We start from the raw sequence: 21,263 nt of genomic DNA, 5'->3' as shown, positions 1-21,263 counted from the left end.
TGTGCTCCTCTCCATAGTGGTGACTTTGCTGCCTGAGCTGCTGGCATGCCCGGTGGGCCAGGGTGCGCCGGGGCTAGGGGTATGGAGGGAGAAATCAGGAGGAATTTCTTCCTCTTGCTCAGCTGTGGAGGTGGACAGATTCAAGCCTGAGCAGTGTGAGGACGATGAGGTGCAGCTGCTCCCAGGGCCGCAAGACATGCTGCAGGGCGGGTGTAGAAGGCACTCCTTGAGCTGGCGGTGAGAGCGGTTGCTGTTCAACCCAGCCAGCCAGAAATAGGCCCAGAGAAGCCCTGCTACAGGCACGTGGGCGGGTAGTGCTGGGAGCTGGCCAGCCCCACCACCTCGGTTGCACTCAGGGCTTGCTATGAGGGGACTGTCTGCTAGGATAAAGGTGCCAGGTAGCTGCGCTGAGTCTGGAGATTTCCAACGCAGTCCTGCCGCACATGAATTATTCAGAGTGAAAGAAACTGGAACAACAGAGGCTCCAGCCAAGCAAAACTTGCTCAGCTCCAAAGTACTGCTTTTTCTCTTCTCTCCCTGCTCTCTCTTTGTGTTTATACTAGGAATGAAGGATTTCAATGCAGGCTGCTTGTCTGCCTCACCTAACTGTGAGGAGGTGTTTTTTTCCAGTATTCCCTTCTTCATAGTGGAGCTGGGACAATCCAGACATTTGGTATGTGTATTATGGAGGCATCTAAAACCCAGAGACTGGTGGCCCATGCAAGAAGCCAGGGGAGGAATGGAAGGGCAGGTAGTCCTTGCCCTGCTTCGGCCCAGATTTACATCCCACTCCACCCTACTCACTTGGTTCAAACACCCAAATGAGGAGTCTGCAAGTAGAAACAACTCAGATGGGTAGTTTCTCTGGACAAATCACTTTCTTTCTTTTTCCTTTTCTCTCTCTGTAGAGCCTGGGTAGACCAAGCCCTGAACAGAAGTTAGGGGGAAAAGCATGGCCGCTATGTATCCTTATCGGAAGGATAACGACAGGTATAGGGCAGGAGGGAGGGAGCAGAGCTGCAGCAGCTTGCTCGGGGGCACCAGGCGGCTGGTGGCAGGGCGGGAGCCAGGGTTCCTGGGGGGCAGCTGCCTGTCCACCTGCCTTTCACATGGCGATTTTCAGCCAGGGGCTTCCAGGGGAAACCAGTTCTTTTGCTGGTGGCTTGATGGCACTGACAGGCTCTTAATTTAACTTTCTTTGGGAGAGCAAGGGGAATGTGGCAAATGCAAAGCTCTCCATTTTTCTAACAACCTGGAAAGTCTCTATGTTCCCTTCCACCCAGGGAACAGCTGACAGGAGCCCAAAATCAATATTAAATGGGGCATCTTTTTCTTTTCCTTGTCATCCATAGCCCAAATCCAGTAACAGAGTCCTTGCCAAAAGCAGAATTTCTTCATCTGACTCCAGCCAATGTGCAGGCGTGACGAGTCTACTGTTGGGCTCTGTTTCCACAAGTGTTTTTATTAAGTGCTTTCTGCCATGCTGGGAAAAGTGTAATGTCATCATGAAGTCTCATAGAGTTGGACTTGTTCACCTCTTTCAGCTACTTTGTAGTTCAAAAATGCAATGCATTTAATTTATAGCTGGTCTTTCTTTGCTTATTCAAACAGCATTGCACCAACGCACCTCTGCCTCTGTCTGCCCAAGGGCCCAGGAACATCAATAATAAATGACCATGCTGGGGAAGGTGGCTTTGGGTTCAAACCAGCAGGTGCATTGGGGTAGGGGTGCTCGTCTCAGCGAGGGGTACACAGTGTACGTGAAATGTAGCTTGCACCAATTCCCTCCCTGCAGAAAGTATTCATAAATGTTTAATAAACTTCTCGCCCTTGCTATAGATGAGGTCCTATTAATGAACTGGAGTGGCTTGAGGGACAGGTATTGTGTCCGTTACTATAGCACCACCTTGCACAGGATCTCGGTGTGAAAGAGGCAGGGGAGGGAGGGAGGCAGGCAGGCGGGCACTGAGGATGAGCCCCAGCGAGGCAGCCTGAGGTCTGCCTGTGGAGCAGGCAGCCGCATCCTGCCCAGGGACACCGGCCCCCGGCAGCACCTCCGGGCTGCCAGCTGCAGCATCCCGACTAGCTGCCCCGGCTGGTACCCAAGCCTGCACAGATGCACGGCAGAGCTGCTGCAAGTGCACCGCCGAGTCCCTGAGAGCTTCGGAGGGGGTTTTGCTCCAGAGTTCTTCCCGACTGACTTTCTGGCTTTGGAAGATCTGTTTTGATTCTTATTTTTTTTTTTTCTTCCACGCTTCTTTCTTGAGCAACTGGTTGTTATTGTGGAGGTCACCGAAGGGACTGGCAGAGGCTTCTGAGTCTGGCGTCGGGAAATATGACAGCAGAAGCAAATGCTTGTTAACATAAGGGATTTACTGAAGAAGAAAGACAAAATGCCTTTCAAAGGGTTCAGTTCACTGAAGGAAAGATTTTTTAACCCAGGAAAGGAAGAGGTGAAGAGCACCGTTAGTGACTCACTGGGGAATCTGAGAAGGTAAAATTCAACAGAACATTCCCAGACAGGTCCATTCATTCAATTTATTAAAGAGAAATGAAATATAGAAAAATGTATAAACATAAAACAGAATAGAGAGTTGCAAAATTGCTGAGTTCAGATAGTAAGAGCTATCTTGCTGCAAGACAGAAGATGTAAAAGGAGCACTGTTACAACAGCATGTGACTATAGATGATAGAATATTTATATTAAACAAAAAACCAAACATGAAAATGAGTTATAAAATAGCATTCTAATATTACAAAGAGCATGAAAAAGTGTTTTAATTAAAAAACTTCTAAATAATTAAATGGAAATAATTTTGTGGTTTAGCTTGCATGAGAAAAACTGATGATTTAATGGGAATTAACACTCCCAAAATGATGCCTCTTGAAATTAGACTTAACAACCCTAAATTACAGGGGCTTTTTTGAAAAACTTGTTCCAAATCAGTAGAAGAAAATGTATTAAGTAGGGATGCGTATGCGTGTGTTTACTGAGACTAACAAATTAGAAAGAGAAAAAGGAGAAGCAGCTGTTTGCTATAAAAAAGGAAAAAAGAATTAAAGATTTTTATCTTAACCAACGGTTTATGAAACAAAACATTGAAATATTTTTACTATTTTATAAATGAAAATATAATGTAACAAATCACCAGTTTCATAAAGGGAAAGAGATTTCTCATTTAAATGGAAGGTTATTTCTATTCGTAGTGGCCACTGACAAAATGTATTTGTGCAATCAATAGATGTGAGCCAGAGGATTCAGTGGCATTTCTTGTGTGCTTGATGTTAAGTGTGTTAAATCTTTGTATGGATCAGGCCAGCGTTTTAACTGAATGTATTTTTAGCAACAGAATTGTATTTGCTTTTATACCCATACCTTTACCTTCTTTTGGGAATGCTATTTTGAGTTAAGATCCAGCTCTTGGAACATCTAAACATGCATTTGATCACAAGAAAATGTATGATAATTTACATGTACTATACTACAGCATGTATATGCAAGAAAATAAGCACATACATGTACTATACTACAGCATGTATATGCAAGAAAATAAGCACATACACTTTTAAAGAAGTTACTAATATGCACTGATAGATTGTCAGTCACACTGTTTCTGTACCATGTGAACAGATTGTTTTCCACACAATTTCAAGTTAAACTTTCATGATTTACAGTGTTATAGATGAAGTTTGACATTTTGCTTTTTTTTTACTTTAAAGATACTCTACAGTAATTCCAAGGATTCAATTTTAATTTTAAAACATCAAGTTAAATCATTTTTTCAGTCATAAATTCTCTTTGCTGTTGGCTCTGCTGGCCAATTTGACCAAACACTTGTAGAGTTTGTATTCAGTGAGTTTCTGATGCGGCAGTACACTGGGTTTGCTATGTCAAAATGGTATGCAAGCTTTAAATTATCCAGATTACTCTCCTCTTGTAGTCATGTGTCAAGGGTGTCAGGCTCCTTCCTACACAGTTGATAGTACTGGCATCCAACTTCAGCAACATTGCTACTGAATCAAAGGAAACCAAATCTGAGTTGAGATACAAGAAAGTTTGCTGGACTTAATTATTTTCTGTTTTAAACATATGTATACCAGTGTACTAGCCAGTGGAGGAAATAATCCAAACAACAAAGTGTTTTTACTATCCTTGCAGTCAGATCTAAGTAAGAATTGCTGCAAGTTGAGCAGACTCTTAGAAAATATGTAGTCATATTTGAAGGTTTCTGTAAGGAATGGAATGTGCGTGTTTTTTACTTGAAGTTCATTCTCTACAGCTTAGCCTACAAAGGAGAGCATATGCTTCTGTTTTTACATGATGGTACATACATGTACATGCCAGCTGCAACCTTGAGTTTGCTCTTCATTCAAGAACCCAATTGGTTTTAATGTGGTGTAAATCAGCAAAGAATTTGGTTTATTTTCTCATGTTCAACAGATGATTAATTATATTAATATGCATTCTTGATTAGGTCTCCATCTGTGATTTCACTGACTGCCATGTGTTGATGTGGGATTAAAACTAGCAAAGTGGGTAGAAAAATACTTTTTAGCTTTGGTATATATGATGAGTCTATGCCTTCCTACACATTTCCTCTCTCTTGCAAACAATAGAGCAGATCCAGAAGCCAGTGTCTGGCAAGACCAACTGTCAGATACCAGCGGCTCCATAGCGCTTGTCCACAGACAAGTTCAAACTTGTTTATGCTAAAGCACCATAAAACAACTTACTGCCACCTCACAGATGTGTAGCAACCTCAGATTATTTTGTGAGTGCTGCAAAGCAAGGCTCTGCCCACAGGAGGTTACTTTAGAATGGCTGGATCCTGGAAGGGAGGCAAGGGGGGCTGAACTGGCGAGACCCCAGAGGTGTCCTTTCTTTAGGCTGTTGCCAGCTGTTTCATTTGTGAGATATTAGAATATGTTTTAGATGTTTTGTACAAAATAGTTTTTGATGCAAAATTGGGTTTGTTCTTGATTAATGCAGTGGGGCAACAACAACAACAACAACAGCAAATTTAGAAGCTTCAAGGCTTGGGTGAATGGGTGTCAGAGCTGGGGCTCTGCAAGCCTTATGCTTCTCAGAAAAGAAAGTTTTCCTGCAGAGCTTTTTGGCAGGCACACTTTTACTATTTAGTGTAAGAAAAATTCATGAACACATGAATACATGAATTAATGAGATTCAAGTAAAATCTCAGGCTCTGTCTACTCTCAGGATTTCAGCGGTTGCTGTTAGCTTGTCCAAGACGCCTATCTTACTGATGAAGTCAGAAGTGACTAAGTGGGTTCACAACTCCGTAATATCACAACGTGAAAAGTCGTACGGGCTATGTCACACAGCTGCTGTATGTAGTCTGGGCTCTGGTAGGTGTAGCTCTGGCTGCTGCAGATGTCCCTTGATGAATTAGACAGTCTAAATTGTTTAACAAACTTGGACCTTGAAGCTGAGTGATATACCCTTGCATTGGACAGGGCTCCTCTGCCTGTACTGGATTGTAGACTTAGCCCTCTCAGATTTTTCCTTTGTGCACAAGCACAGAGAGTTTAGTGCACCACAGACCATGCAGCACTGCGAACACGTGTCCAGACTCAGCTGGTTTGAGAGCTGTGTGAGGCCCCCAGTGCAAGGGCACAGTGCACATGTGCAGTGCTGTGCTGCGGCACCCAAGGGGCATCCCTCCAGCGTATTGAGGCTGAGGAGAAACTGCGAGGCCGCCCTGCAAAAATTTGCAGTCCCACGGTGTGCATTTTTGAGACACGATGTGAGTTTCAGGCAAATACCATGCAGAAACCAGCCAGAGAGATCCCATGCATTGAGTGACTTACGAATCCCTATGTATACTGGGGTTTTGTACCAAAGCATCGATTGCAGGATTTGGTATGGAAAATTGTCACTTGGGCAAATGCCTAGAGAGTTAACTAGATCTCAGAAGATTGTATCCACCTTCGGATAAATGATACTTTTCAAAAGTCAGTGTGTAGGTTTCTGAAGTTATGCCAGGATCATCAGTAATCTGTTGTATGTGATGACTGATGCTGGATTTGTAGGTGTGAGATTTGAAAATTGTGTATGATTGTGCTGCAGCCACCTGTGAAAAACTGTAATATCTGGTAAAAGTCATCCTAGAATGTGTTTTAACACATCAAATATTTACATTTTCCTGTTACTGTAGTATCTATGTGTTTTTAATCAAATTAAATGACATGCTATTATTCTAGTCCACCTACATTATGCTTTGAAGAAATAACTAATTCCTGTGCTAAAATCCCATAAATATAGATTGATGATTTATATGTGTTCTAGGGTTTTTACTAATAGGAATTTTTAAAATTTATTTCATTCTTCCAAAATTCTGTATATGACACAGTAGTCATTCAATAAAGAAGAGAAATTTTTTATACTGTTATTATGACATTTGGGCACAGAACATGGATATAGATATCTTCAAATAGCTTAGCTCTTCTTACTTGCCAAGGGTTGTATGTTTGCTGAAAAAAGCAAACAGATTGATGTAAGGACTAAACATTTCCCAGGCAGCAAAATGCTCTCCTCCATGAATTAGATAATTAGAGCGCACTGGCTCTGAAGCAGTTTTCTTCTAAATCATTGGTGTACAAGTGGAAATTTTCAGTAGCACTACCAGAATATATTGATCAATTGGAAGATGTATATCTTATCTTTTCATGGAGTTGCCATACCTTCATTATATACCTGTTCAATAAAATAAAGCCAAAAGACTTGGTCAGACACTGTCCGTGTTAATATCTGCTCTGCTAGTGCTTCATCCTGGCTCCATTTTTGGACTGCTGTTGCAAAATAGATTTCTTAAAGAGAAATCTTCTACAGAGGGGTTAGCATTAATCTCTGGGGGCATGAAATACACTTGTGGGGATTTGGGGTCATGGATCAGTCGTCAACATTCTTCCGTTAATGACTAGTTGAATATAATAGCAAAACAATTAATTTCTTTGCAGAGGCACCGCTGGCCCATAGTGCTAGTCCTCGCTCACTGCTTTTTACAGTGAGTATGGAGCAGAAGGATATTTCCATGACTATATGAATTGACAGCCCGCTAAAAATTTCCAGATCACAACAGTTGTTTTGGCTTTGCATGATGTGTCTAATCTTGGCCAGCTGCCATAATAATGTACCAATTACAGTCTAATGTCTCTCTTATAAATAGAGAACCTGGTAAAGGTACAAAAATTTGACAAATTGTGCTTTGATTTAATTCAATCAATATCTTAGATTATGTTAGAGGAAGACAATTAAATTACTTCTTTTGGTTTGTTAATAACTCTTTTGAGAAGACAGCGGTTCTAAAAAACAATTATTCCATTGTCTTTTCACTTCCTGAGGCTTTTATTTTTGATATTTTATTCAGTTTTACACCTACCCACATTAGCCCACAGAGCACGGAATATATGGTGTCTCCTTTTTAGAGTGCTTGACTGCGTTACTCTTGGTGCTTTCATTTCACTAACAAATGCTGTTTCCCTGCCAGGGAATCGAAAGACCTCAATCACCTTCAATAACACCACAGCAATACCCCATGTCCTGCGTTACCCAGTTTGATGCAAAGTCTTCCCTCCAGCCTGACAGTGAGCTAATGATCTAACCTTGCAGTTAGCACTGCTTTGAGCAGGGGATTAAGTCAAATAATCCGAGGAGTTCCCTTCTGGCACAAAACACTCTGATTCTAGTGTTTCTTGGAAATGTCAGATGATAGACTGTAGCATGCTTTTTCTCTTTTTGCTAAGACTAAGGCTGAAGTAATCATTTTATGATATTATGTAAACAGGAATAATACAGTAAATGATGCACCGGTTGACCTATAGCCCTAAAGCCTAGACATGCTGAGATTTTAAAGCAAAACTTCATATTGGAAAGATAAATTTAAGTTCACAGGAAGCACCCCAGGAAGCCATACTTACCACCTATGTTTGCAAGAGCTTTAGTATAGAGTACTATGTATTAGACTATGGGTAGTATATTAGACTTACAGCAACTGGAGAAAGCTGTGATTAAACCAGTACTACGCTCCCCAAAGAGCCAACCAGCTACTGTGTAGATCGCCCAGGTGTAGTTCATCCATGTATGCTCTGACAATGTTTCTTTATAGCTGATTTGTATATGGAAACCAAAGTGCATTAGATTTCAAATACACTCAGCCAGGTGTGGAAGAAGGAAATAAGTTACTCCTTATCAGAAAAGAGTGAATGAAATAATTTCATCATTTTATGTGGCAAGCTGGGCTTCCTTTAGATTAAGTAACTGTTAACATTTTCACAGTACTGAGAGTAACTCCTTGGCAGACACAAAAGGAGCTGGATCCTGAGTTTACTGATTCAGAGCAATGCCAAAACTGAAAGGCTTCGTAATGTAGCTGCTGGTCGAGGCCCCCCTTAGTAAACTCTTTACCTTAAGCTCGTGGATTCAGTGGGCTAGTTGTGTATTCACAGCTAAGCATTTCAGCATGTCAGAAAACCCATATTCAGCATTTAAAACAAATGCATGGGAAGTTAATGTTAGGAAAGGGAGCATTAACTGCAGTCCAGGGATGTGTATTCAGCTCTTTCTCACCTCACCTTTTCTACCAGAGACATTCCCTGGTCCTGCACCATGGTATATTAGTAGTAACAATCACACTGGGAGACCATATTCATTTTTACTTGCACTATCATGCAATTCCAAATTACATGGGAGTGTAATTTTTTTTATTATGAATCTTTGAGCTGGCGTGCTTGTAGGAAAAAGAAAGGCTGGACACACAAAGCCAGAGGAGCTGCACTCCTCTGTTAGTTGGGCAACCTCTTGCAGGCTGAAACAGCTGGGCAGCATTTGCTCCTACCCCGAGTAAATGGGAGAGCCCACATCTCTGACGCCTCTATCGGTTCCTCCCAGCTGCACTGCAGTGCCACACCAAATTTGATCCCAGCCTTTACTGCTGAGGAGGGGTGAATCGGCAGCCCAGAAAGTCGCTGTCTTCCTTCAGTTCTCATTGGCAATGCATTCAACAATAGGAGTTGCAGGGGTTCACTTTGCAATGACCTTGTGGTGAGAGGATGTTTCAGAGAAGAGGGGACATGTGGCCTCAAATCCCTTCAGGCAGAGAAGGTCTGGCCCTGGACCTTTTACATCTTAAATAGGGACTCTGATGCCGGAGCCTTTTCTTCTCTTCAGTATAGCCCTGATTTTTGTCTCACAGGTGAAAACAAATTCATAGGGAGTTTTGGGCTGAGCAAAACCATGTTTTGTGCTGTATTTACCCTTTTCTTGAAACCTCCATCAGCTCTGCTTAGTGGATCTAATTAGAAGTTATGCTTAATTCCTTTATATATATTTTTTCCTAACAACCAGCAGAATTTATCACAACAGAGCTCAATTTACCTCTCACAGTTATGCTTGTGAATAGCCTGTGAACATTTTTCCAGCTAGCTGTCCAGCTAGGTGGCTCAGATTTATAAATTCCAGAGGTCATTCATGAAAACGTGTAGTCTATGCCAACCTTTCAAAGCCTGCCCAGCATTAACTCATCGTATCAGAAAGAGACAAATGCCTTGCACGGAGATGATTTAGCAGCTGATTGGAGCATGTAACTGGCCATCTACATTGCAGAAAATTTTACTGAGGCAATAAGGCATTTTCATTTTCTCTTTCTTCATCCATTTAGGAAAATTGACGGCACCAACATAGAGGAAGATCACATTGAGCTAACGGAAGAGGGGCGGCCTGTGCAGGCAAGCACCCACAAGCCAGCACCGTGCGACTGCTACTGCTGTGGGCTGCCCAAACGCTACATCATTGCCATAATGAGTGGTCTGGGCTTTTGCATCTCCTTTGGAATTAGGTGCAACCTGGGCGTTGCCATTGTGGAAATGGTGAACAATAACACTATTTATATTAATGGAAAACCAGAGCTGCAGGTAAGAAAACATCTTCCTTTCACTTTTCTGAGCAGACCCCATTGCAAAATCATCAAAGTGTGACATATCAAAGTACTGAGTGTACATATATATACATAGATCAAAAACTGAGGGAGAGAGACACGTGAGTCTCTATCCACATAGATGTGTAGGTGCTTAATTCCTAATTAGGTGTCAAAGTCACATTAAAAATATGTAAGAACTGAGGATTTGCAATGTTGTAAAGGTTGTAAGCAGCAGAAATGAGAACTGAATTGGCTTGTGTATCTATCAGGTCCCTGACATTTCAGTTGCAGACGGATTTTTTTTCTGTGGCAGAAGCTTTTACTATTTACTCTCTCTCAGGGAAGTGCGCTCTGATGCTGCTGCAGAAGGAATTACTAATTGCTGTATGTAGTGCTGCATGCACTCTATTCAGGTCAGTAGATGACTTTCAAGAACTTAGAGCAGTCACTGGCAATAAGGCAACAGGTTTTTACAGTTTATTGGCAATGCGGACTGCTGTCTAGAGGTACTCAGCGAGGGTACCAAGCTATTTTCCAGTTTGCGGTAGATAGCATGTGGTTCACAGCTGTTGCCTACAAACCTTTAACAATGCACCCAAGGAACTGCAGGTTCAATGCGTACTTAGTTTCCCCAGTCCTGCCTTGGTACTTGGCTCTGCTATCATTAGGCCTTTTATGGATTATATGAACTTGAAGCTTTACATTTCCTCTACTTGTTGACTTATTTTTGGATGTTTTTGTCCTAATAAATTATTCACATGAATATTGACTCTTACCTGATGACTCCCCATGTGCCGAGGTCTAGGAGAAAAGCCATTACAGAAGGACAAAGTATCATCAGATCCTCCCAGGGAATGGAGTCTTCCCCCAGCCTATGGGTACCCTTGGTTTGTCAACACATTACCTAAAACAAAACACATCTCCCAAAGAGGCAGATACTTCTGTCATCTGTCATGTTTCTAGAGATGAATGAAAAGCAGTGCAATTATTTGTCAGCTTTTCTCCCAGATATTTTAACTTTTAGTACAAAGAAGTGCAGAAAGTGTCTATAGCAAATTTCCAAAGCTAAAAGTATGCCTGCCTGCATGACTCATGGTCATAGGAGCTATTGATCTGCAAAGACCAGAGGCGAGGCTTATGATTCTAGGCCTGGGGATTAAATAAATCTTCCTTCCCTTTCTACATTATGTCATGGCCAGTCCTTCAGTGTTTTTCTCTTGCCTTCCTAGCTATCAAGCAGAGTGTTTCTAATCAGACCCAATAAACTCCAGAAAGATTTACCAAAGTGAATGAAGAGTTTCCTAGTGGGGAGCAGATCTGTGAAAAGGGACCTGGGGGTCCTGGTGGACAACAATGAGTGATCAGTTTGCTGCTGTGGTAAAGCTAACAGCATGCTGGGTTGCATCATCATCATCAGAGATAGTCAGCATGCCGCTCCACTCAGTGCTTGTCAGGCCACACCTGAACACTGTGTTCATTTTTGGTCCCTGCTGTACAAAAATGATGTGGACAGGCTGGAGAGGGTCCAGAGAAGGGGCACAAAGGTGATCAAAGGATAGGAAGTATGCCATATGAGGAAAGGCTAAGACAACTGGGTTTGTTCAGCCTTGAGAAAAGAAGGCTTAGGGGAGACCTTATCACCATGTTCCAGTATTTAAAGGGTGGCTACAAAGAAGATGGAGAGTCCCCTTTTACAAGTAGTCACATGGAAAAGACTAGGGGTAATGGGTATGAGTTACTCCTGAGGAGATTCTGGTTGGACACAAGAGGAAAATTTTTCACAATGAGAACAACCAACCATTGGAATAATCTCCCGAGGGAGCAATGGATTCCCCAACATTGGACACTTAAGATTCAGCTGGAAAGGGTGCTGGGCCATCTTGTTTAGACCATGCTTTTGCCAGAAAGTTTGGACCACATGATCCTTGAAGGTCCCTTCCAACCTGGTGTTCTACGATTCTATGATTCTAGTTGTTCTTCACCTGCAGTCTCCTCTGACCAGCTCCTGCTGCTTAGACTTGCTGCTGAATCTGTATTTATTTAGTCTAATCCCTGCTCCCTGTGGTCCTGCTTGGACTTCCTGGTTCTATACTTCCCCCCTGGAGCAAGAGAAAGGATGTGCCTGCATAGGCTGGGAAGCTCAGAAGAGGTAGTTTGAGAAAATTTGAACAAATTCCTCTCATGAATCGTAAATTATTCTGTTAGGGCATGAGCACCTGCTGATACAGGAACTTTTTCCATGTCTCATGATGTTTCTGCCTTCAGACATTAACAGTACCTAGAAACTAAGCTGGAAATCACTAGTAGAATATTAAGTATTTAAAACAGCAATGTAACTCAGCACAGGTAAGTGGCTCTCTTGTCAGAATGTATATTGATGTAAATGTCTGGCTAATTAACGCCATCTTTCTCCCTGCAGGTCAAATGATGAGCTGTTTTTTAGTTTGCTTGTTTGGGAGGGGGGTGGGGGGTGGGAACCTCATGGGGAAAACTGGTTCACAGAAAGTAATACAGAAAAGAGAGATGTTAAGGTTTATCATTCTAGTTTTCATTTTTCTGTAGTGTATTAGTGATAGTTTTAATTCAGAATCTAAAAGATATCTGTGCTGCTTCCTCACATGATGCTTAGCCACCTTTCCCTGCTGTGTGATTGCATAAAAATCATAATGAGGCAAAATATCGTGTTTTCTCTTTGCTCCAAAGCAGTTCTTCTAAACTGAGGGTTCAAGGAGAATAAGTTGACACTGACCTTACAATAGCGGTTTATACCGAGTCAAGTTCTGTCTGACCTCCCAGAATGAGGGCAGGAGGGGCACCTGGGATCCACCTTTCTTTTCTTCACTTCCTCTGTGTTTTGCCCTGGGCTTTGGCTATCCTTCTGAACAAGGTATGTCAAATAGGGTCATTGGGGAACAGAAATTGTTCAGGACAAGCCTTGAGAAGATTGAAACTGCTTGGTATGCAAGGATGAGGTATATGGTGAAAGCATTTCTCTTGGCTGCAGAGTTTTTGGGTAGGAATTACCTATGACCAGCCTGTGGCTGGCCTTCTGTATCAAAATCCAGCGCTACAACTGGCACCACTTTTAATAAAAGATAAACTAGTCAGCTAGCTAGTGTTACCCAGTTTTATTTCTTGATTGCTTTGTCTTCAGCTGTTAGCCCTCCTCGACACTTCCATGCCCCCCCTTTTCTGCTCCCATGCCACTTAATGCAGATGGTGGATGGTCAGTGTTTGGCCCTGTCAAGAACTATGGATAAGCCTGACCAGGAAGCTGGTGAACCCAAAGGACCTTGATAATCTTAGGGAAATGGATATGTCCATTGAAAAGCATCAGGTCACTGTTATAACAACGAGCAAGCTTGGAAACAAAGGTTTCGGGACTAAGCAGCCCATGGGGAAGCAGTGACAAACCGGCAAAGTTGAAGGTCCAGCATTAGCTGCCTTCTGGCTGAAACCTTTCCCCCTCCTATCCATCCAACAGAGAGCTAAGAGCAAAGGCAATAATCTCACATGAGAATCTGACATCCTTTTGTCTTAACTGGGGGATTTCAAGCTTAGGAACACCTACCAGCCAACATGAAGAGGCTGCCTTGATTTGGAGGATGGGATGACTTCTGTGTGACTTCCAAACAGTGGTTGTCTTACAATGAGTGCTTCATCTTCCAGTATTTTTTTCTGTCTCCTTTACAGAAAGCCCAATTCAACTGGGATCCAGAGACGGTGGGACTCATTCATGGCTCTTTTTTCTGGGGTTACATTGTGACACAAATTCCAGGAGGGTTCATCTCAAACAAATTGGCTGCTAACAGGTAAGAAAACAGTAATCAAAAGAATTAAGCTTTACAGCCTGATGACTGTTTTACATTGTTTAAATGATTACCAAAATAGTGAATTAATGTGTTTCAGGAATACACATCTGTAACTCAATGTGCTGTATTTACGTCTGTAACCAACAATGGGACTAGATTTTTGTTATGGGTCTATTGCTGATTCTTGAAATTTAGCTTGTTCATCTCAAATATCTCCACATTTCTTCTCTAAACAATAATGCTTTCTGGAGAGTGTTAGGAAACCATGCCTAATTCTTTAGAAAAGGATTGTAGCATTTGCATTTCAGAAGTTCCCTTAGTGCTTTTTAGCTCAATACCAAGCAATAATTTTACAACAGAATTTGACCTTTCTCCTTTAAAAATTCCCTGTAGACTGAAGCTGGGCATGTGGTAATTACAGAACTATTTGTGTTCTGAAGACACAAATCCATCCTCATGCACACAGATATCCTTGCCAAGGCTGAATACAGTATTGACTGTAATTCAGATTGCCCAGAACTTCTAATAGAGCTTCATGATCTCTGTTTGGTGAACTCTGAGCATTTATACAGATTCTCCTATGCTCATTGTGTTTGTGGACTGATTTTTTTAAATTCAACTGCTTTTGAAAGCAAGAATAAGAAAAGTAGCTAATTTTGCCAAAAGGTAACTTTGGTGTTAGGCTTTACTTCAGAAAGTCTTCAAAACTTGGAACATGACCATAAGAGAGAGGGAGTTTGTCTTGAAGAGAGCTGGTTGTGAATGAGCTCATGAGGCATCCATGTTAAGGGCTTTTGGGATCTTCAGATAAAAAAGATTGTTGGTACTCATTTCATTCTCTGCAAACAAGGCATGACTTACCTAGAAACACTTTCAGAATTGGAAAAGGTCTTTAAGACCAGTTATATATTTTTTTGCCCCACATCAATGTACTTCGCTTTCTGCATTCTACAAAAAGCTATAGGGGTTACAAGACTGCCTGGGTGTTCTTCCCACCTATATGCCCTTCTGGAAATTACTCCAGGACAGATTCATCCCATAGAATTGCCCAGAAGCTTAGTCCAAACTCCCCTCTGTCTGTAACCGAAAGTTACTCGTTCAGTTTGCCCTGCTTATTCCACACTACTAGCATCCTCAATTATTAATTTCTGTATCTCACAAAAATGCCTAAGCAGAGTATTTTTCCATCTGCCAAGTAAACTAAACAAATTAGCTAAGCTTAATCATTTCCCCAGCCTTTCTAGTCTTGCCACCAGCTTTTGCAGCAGAAGGACCTCAAAAGGCAGATGTGCACACTGTTGGCTGAATGATTCAGCATATTATTAGTTTGGCTTTTGTTTCCTTAATTTCTTGCAAACAGTAAAATCAACCACGTTTACACTGTAACTCAATGTAATCTGTCAGCGGGGTACTTCCATAGGGACGTGTTGTGCATATGCACAGAAAGCTGCATTTCTGTCCCCATGAGAGTTTCAGGCTCAATCTAATGCTATACTACCATGTCACATTATGGATTTGACTATCAGAACTCAGTTCAGGAGCTGAATTTTCTTAGAAACAACAATATCCCAAAAGCTGAGCTCAAAAAGAATTTCTGTTTGCATTAATAGGATTCACAGGTCTGGCTAACTCCATCTATTCCCTTTTTTCCTTGTTTACCCAACCAATTTCAGCTTGGGAAGATTCACCAGTGGTGCCAAGTTCCCGTTTCAGAGGGGTTACTGGCTAAGACACAGGGCAAGAAACAAGCAAATCTGGGGCCAGTCTGTGAACCCACTACCCCTAAAAAGGCAAATGCTTTCTTTTCCCCCAGCTGCACTTTGGCAATGACATGTATTATTCTACCCTATTACTGACATTACAGATTTAGGTACAGACTCTTTTGTCATCCCTTTAAATCCTGCTCAGCACTGTGCAGCCTTGAACACACATGGACAGCTCCACTGCAGGCACTTCTCTAATGCAAAAAATTATCTGTAATAATGTGGGATTCGGAAAGATCTCAGAACAGCTGAAAATGTGAAGTCCTTTATGGTTTTGCACCAAAACCATTTAACACCGTGTGATTTACTTTATGCATTTGTCCAGTTTTGTGTAGGTCTGCATTCTACCAAGTCCACAAAGCATTTAGTGACGCTATCCCTTTAGCTTGCTGCTTATCCTCAAACATGCATCTAAATGTTATTTCATTATTGTTTGGTGGTGACAAGGACACATGAAACATAAGGCACCTCCTGATACCAGTTTTCAGTAACAGCACCCCACTCAGCAGAGAAATCTGTTGCTGAAGAAGTCTGTTTTGGTTCCAGAGTGACATCTGGTTGGGTATCATGGCAGTGAGGAGAGAAGAAAATGTGAGTGAATTGTAAAGAACTGGGATATTTTTAGTTATGGTAGAGACCAACTTCTTTGGGATAAATGGCAGTGAACTGCTGGAAGGATGGTGCCTCTTTGTGGAAACGCTACTCAACCTCTAAATAGTAGCAGAAGAGTGACACTGGTTCGAACTCAGTATAAATGATACATTTACAACCTAGGCATATTAAAAGTTGACACTAAATGAAGTAGCAGAGATTGGAAACACAGTCTTCAGAATTAGCTTTTGAATAATTAAACATTTTCTTTTTCTTATGGTTTATTCTTTCACGTGCTTATTAATTTATATAATTTACCGTAGTTCCCTGAGACTCAATAGCATCACGGTAACAAACCTGATATTCCTGTTAGGGGCCAAGGAAGCAAGGTGCAAAACCCTTTTCTTCACTGATCATAACGGAGAGCTAAGTAACACTTATTTCTCAGTTAAATGTTTACTTGGCTTTGAAAGCTGTCTCCTAAATGTCAAGATATGACCATAGGCTTTGTATTCTAGTTTGGAGTTTCAGACTGCTTTCTGTACAAATCCGTTTCTTTGTCACTTCTGCCTGTCAGTCAACCCAGCCTCTTTGCTTTTGAGTTCATCTGTTGAGTGCTTTCTTGTCATTCAGATTATGAGCTGTCTAGGCATCCACTGTTGTTTTTGTCAATAGGTGTAGAGAATTTAGATAAAATGGTGTTGACCTCTGACTGTAGATTCTTTGTGCTATAATACTACCATTAATCCTACTTTGAATAATAAGACCAGATTAAAAAAAATGAAGGGACATGTATTTCTTATGAATAAGTTTTCAAAGAGACTTAAATGTAAACAACTGAAACCTTTATTTAAGGAGAAAAAAAAAGAAGAAAAGAATGACAACAAAAGGTTTTAAAAGTTTCTAAATATTTTGAAGTGAAGCATGATAAACAGCTATGCATAATAACATCTGTGTATGGCTTTGGCAGAGAGAAATACTGCTGTTGTCCAAATCATATGATTTCTGTTCAAATATCTGTCTAATAATATTCAGATATGAGAATAAAGCTTAATGTATCCTTCTGAAATGCCACATGCACATCAAATCTTATTAAACATCACTGAATTTGAGTAGTTTGGAAAAGGAACATGAATTATAATCCACAAACAGCAGCATGCTGCTAGCTAACATCAGTGTAGCTAGGAGCTGAGGGCCTTGAACAAAACAGGGCACTTTATTCTCAGGGCATCACCTTGAGGGCAGCTTTGGGCTGACCTCCCATATCTTACCTGCTGTCGTCCCCAGGGCCACCAATTGCTGCAACTTTCTATCTGCAGAATGAAAGATCTCCCACACAAAGGCAGTCTGCAGGCAGCCAGATGTGGTTGCTTTGAATTGCAGACAAAAGAAGACAGTAGACTACTGAGGATAAGTAGTAATCCATTCAATTTAAATGGTGCTTGGCAGTTGTGGAGAACTCCTACTGCCAGTCCTGATACTTTCAGTGCTGTAACAGGATCTCAGATGGGATCCTCATGTATATCAGCTTCAGTAGAGGCTGGAGTAATGAACTCCTGATGTTCAGAGTGTGTGATGCAGCTATTGAGTCCCATTTGTTGCACAGAAAGGAAACCTAAGGCTTCAGTCAGCCAGATGTGAAGATAATGTGAAATCTACTCAATCAAGTACAGCTCGTGCCTATTAATGGCAGTAATTTCAGCGACTGGTGCAGCTGGTTGGTGCCAGTCTCTTTCTTGGTTTCCAGTGGTGTTTTTTATGGTGCAGCAGCCTCAGTTTTAAAAAGAGCTCCCCAGATGTCCTTTCAAGAGCTGGGCATCCAGGGACACTTTTCCTTTGTGCTATAGCATCAGTGCCTGGCAAAATAGCAGTGTGTGCCATACTGAAATGACTGCTCTGTCAATCCAGTTGTCTTTCCGGTCTAGCATCACTGTTGTTTCGTACTGATACAGGGTAGTAAGTGTGCACCACTTTTCAGTTAAACACAGGAAAGCTCATGTCTATGCTGGGAAAAGCTGCTGCAGACTGCAGTGAGTGAGGCAGACATGGCTTTGAGTGGTACCCCAGGGCCTCCGAGTGGCCTGGAATTTCAGGGATGCTGCTTGGATCCGTTACCACTACATAGAGGTTTCTGCTCCTGTTTCTCTAATGGGTGCTAACATTTGGGAGGCTGCATATGATTTTCCAAAGGCACTGAGCCCCAGGTACATGTACAGCTGTGACTGACTTATGCCTGGCTGCAGCAAGCGCTCTTCCAAAGCAGAATAACAAAATGTTTATATCATGTTTTTCACAGAAGTTGTCTTGTAGATATGCCTCTTCTATGCCATAGTCACAAAGGACATGTAGCTGTTATTTAGAGAAGTGATGGAAAGGAGTCGCTCTTAAACAATGCTCTTACATGTTATAGCAGCAGCAAGTGGAACTAACCAGCACATTCCTGTGTTCAGAGAAGCATTTAAACCAGACTTTACCCAACTTAAGTTAAACCCTGTTGATATAACAGAATTTAAGTTCTTCCCCAAGACAGGAATGCTTCTCTCAGGTCAGGACTCGTGTTAAACAGCTTAGCCTCCAGTACCAACATCCATAGTTATTCCTCTGATACAAAAAAAAAGTTCAGCATCTTTGTTTAAGTATGTATAAAACTTCTATTCCACTCAGAGAAAAAAATGTGTTGACCATATGGGGATTTATCCCCTTTTGCCAATAAGAGGGCTTTACATGTATTTGGGTTGGTGAGAAGGTGGTAGGTGAGATTATCTCTGCAACTGCACCTGAGAACAGCATTGCTTCGGAAAAGTAGATAATAATTATACTCCCTTTTGTGTTACTTTTTTCCACAGGGTATTTGGAGCAGCTATCTTTCTAACATCTACACTAAACATGTTCATCCCTTCTGCAGCAAGAGTGCATTATGGCTGTGTGATGTTTGTAAGGATTCTGCAAGGTCTGGTGGAGGTAGGAGCACTCACCATACTGGTCCTTTCATGCATCATTTGTTTTTGGAGATTTCATTCTGAAAAGTCATAAGATCTTTTGGTCAGGTTTTCTGATCAATCTATAGTTTTACTTGTTACTCATTTTTAGATGACAATTTTTAATCATTTTTAAATTACCTTAAAGAAAATAAAAAGTTTAGGTTTCTGCTGTTGCAGTTTGAGCTATTTTAGTTTATTTGCATCATCCACTGCATGTACTAAACAACATTCTAACCTCAGAACACATTACCATTTAAGTAATTATCCAGATTAGTTTAACATCTTCATAACCCAAACAACAAAGCACTTCCTTACTTAGGCTTACCTAACCCTTCCTACATCATTCCATGGTGACAAACAGCTAGGACAGGTTGGACAGTATCAGCAGCTGCTTGAAGTAGGAATGCAGTGAAAGCAAATCATATGATGTGTCAAATGTCTGCCAGGGTGTCACCTACCCAGCCTGCCACGGGATGTGGAGTAAGTGGGCTCCTCCACTGGAAAGAAGCAGATTGGCCACCACATCGTTCTGCGGTAAGTTGATAGGCCCGTATGGTTTATGTAAGTACATATTCCTATTAGACATATTTTATTCTTTTCACTATTTAAAAAGGAAGTGCAAACCCTCTGCCCTTCCCTGCATTTGGCTTGTAGTCTGAGCTCAGGAACCTGAGAGTCTTTTTGTTTAATATGTCACCATTTTGTCATTTAAAGCCAACCCTCAGAATTACTTCCATAGTAAACTAAAATGGGTCTAGAGGAGTCACAAGAGAGAAACTACTTTTTTTTTTTTTTTATGTGATCCATCTTTAGAGATTCCATTTATTATACATGTTGAATTGACCCTTCTAAACAAGCACCCATCTAAAAACATTATTTTCAAAGGACTTGAGGGCTTTAGCCTAGCTGCTTAACATACTGCAGTGGAGGTGATGTAACTTCTTGCCACTAGCTGTTCTGCTTCACTCTGTTTTGAATTATGATCAGGCTCGTACTTTCTTCCCTTCTCTGGGTCCCTTTCCAATGCTGACAGCTGGCCTTCTGGAAGATGGCTTGTGGGAAATTTCAGAAGACTTTGAGCAGAGGAACCCAGTAGAAAGATGGGAGAAACTGAACTCTCTCATTCTCTTTTAATATTTCTAGCCTCTAGCAACAGACTTAAACCTTGTTATGAAGCACGGAGCAGGGAAAATACTGAGGTTTTACACTTTGTTCTTGAAGGAAGATATCTTCTTTTTACTTACAGCCACACTAATGAAAAGGGAAAAAGGAAAACAAAAAAAGAAGTTTTTTCTACTTTTAATTCCATCCTCCAGGTAGCAGTTTTTGCCATAGGTCACTGTACTACCACAGTTTCTTGCCAGAAAAGACACTGTGAGTGTCACACCTGTCCAGCACTTTCCCATGTCTAGTTTGAGCTGTCCTCTCTTCATATACTTTCCTAGTTGATGTCTTCATCCTCTTTTGGATACACCCTGCAATCTTTAATTACCTGTTAATTCCAGGGGAAACAGTGAATGTTAGTTTCCTCACCATTTCCAGGCTGGATTTGGGTAGACGGCTAAATGTAAGGAAGGTAAGGCATAATCCAAATGTACTCCCTCTACTTTTTTACCCTAAAAAGTCCAGATACACAGAGTACAGGGCAGTAATGGTTCTGCTGGGATTTCAAATGCACTGTGTTGGGAGTGAAGAGAAAGCCACTGCTCGTTACTTCACTCTGTTATTTCCCATCTGCTAGGACACCTTCACTGTCTGTATTTGGTGTATTCCTTCCCATTCCCATTTGTTACTAGGAAATTGGAACAGTAAGTGGATGTCTAACAGTACTGAAGATAAATCAGAAATATCAGGACTTTGAAGAGTAAGCAGTGGGACAGGTGGAAGAGAAAGCAATGAAAATAAATACAGGTAGTGGGGTAAAGCCAGCTGAAGATGAATACCTGTAAAAGAACATACTCGATTGCAAATGTGAAAGTGACAGGAAAAAACATTTTGTCCATCAGCAGTAGAACTGAAAGGCTAGGGAAAATACAGCACTAAAATACAAGAGGAAGATTAAAAGGAGGAGTGAAACAAAAGAAAAAAAACAGGTCTGCATATTATAGGACTTTTATTTTTAATACAGATGACTCCAGCATTTACTGATTATTTAGGTGTTTCCATTTTCTTCAGAACAAT

At 41.3% G+C, this 21,263-nt stretch overlaps 1 protein-coding gene across 1 annotated transcript in view; it reads left to right on the top strand.

Annotated features, from left to right (window-relative positions):
• Positions 1–288: 288 nt before the first annotated feature.
• The window catches only part of SLC17A8 (solute carrier family 17 member 8), a 36,865-nt gene continuing 15,890 nt past the window's right edge, over positions 289–21,263 (top strand). The window contains exons 1-5 of the mRNA XM_005242675.4: positions 289–2,494; positions 9,678–9,930; positions 13,629–13,747; positions 18,948–19,062; positions 19,529–19,616. Coding sequence (XP_005242732.3) covers positions 2,352–2,494; positions 9,678–9,930; positions 13,629–13,747; positions 18,948–19,062; positions 19,529–19,616 — 718 coding nt within the window. The 5' untranslated portion in view covers positions 289–2,351. The remainder of the gene's footprint in view (positions 2,495–9,677; positions 9,931–13,628; positions 13,748–18,947; positions 19,063–19,528; positions 19,617–21,263) is intronic.

Source organism: Falco peregrinus, chromosome 6, assembly GCF_023634155.1.
Source record: "Falco peregrinus isolate bFalPer1 chromosome 6, bFalPer1.pri, whole genome shotgun sequence".
In the NCBI taxonomy this organism is placed as follows: Eukaryota; Metazoa; Chordata; class Aves; order Falconiformes; family Falconidae; genus Falco; species Falco peregrinus.
This window is presented reverse-complemented; position numbering and strand designations above follow the sequence as displayed.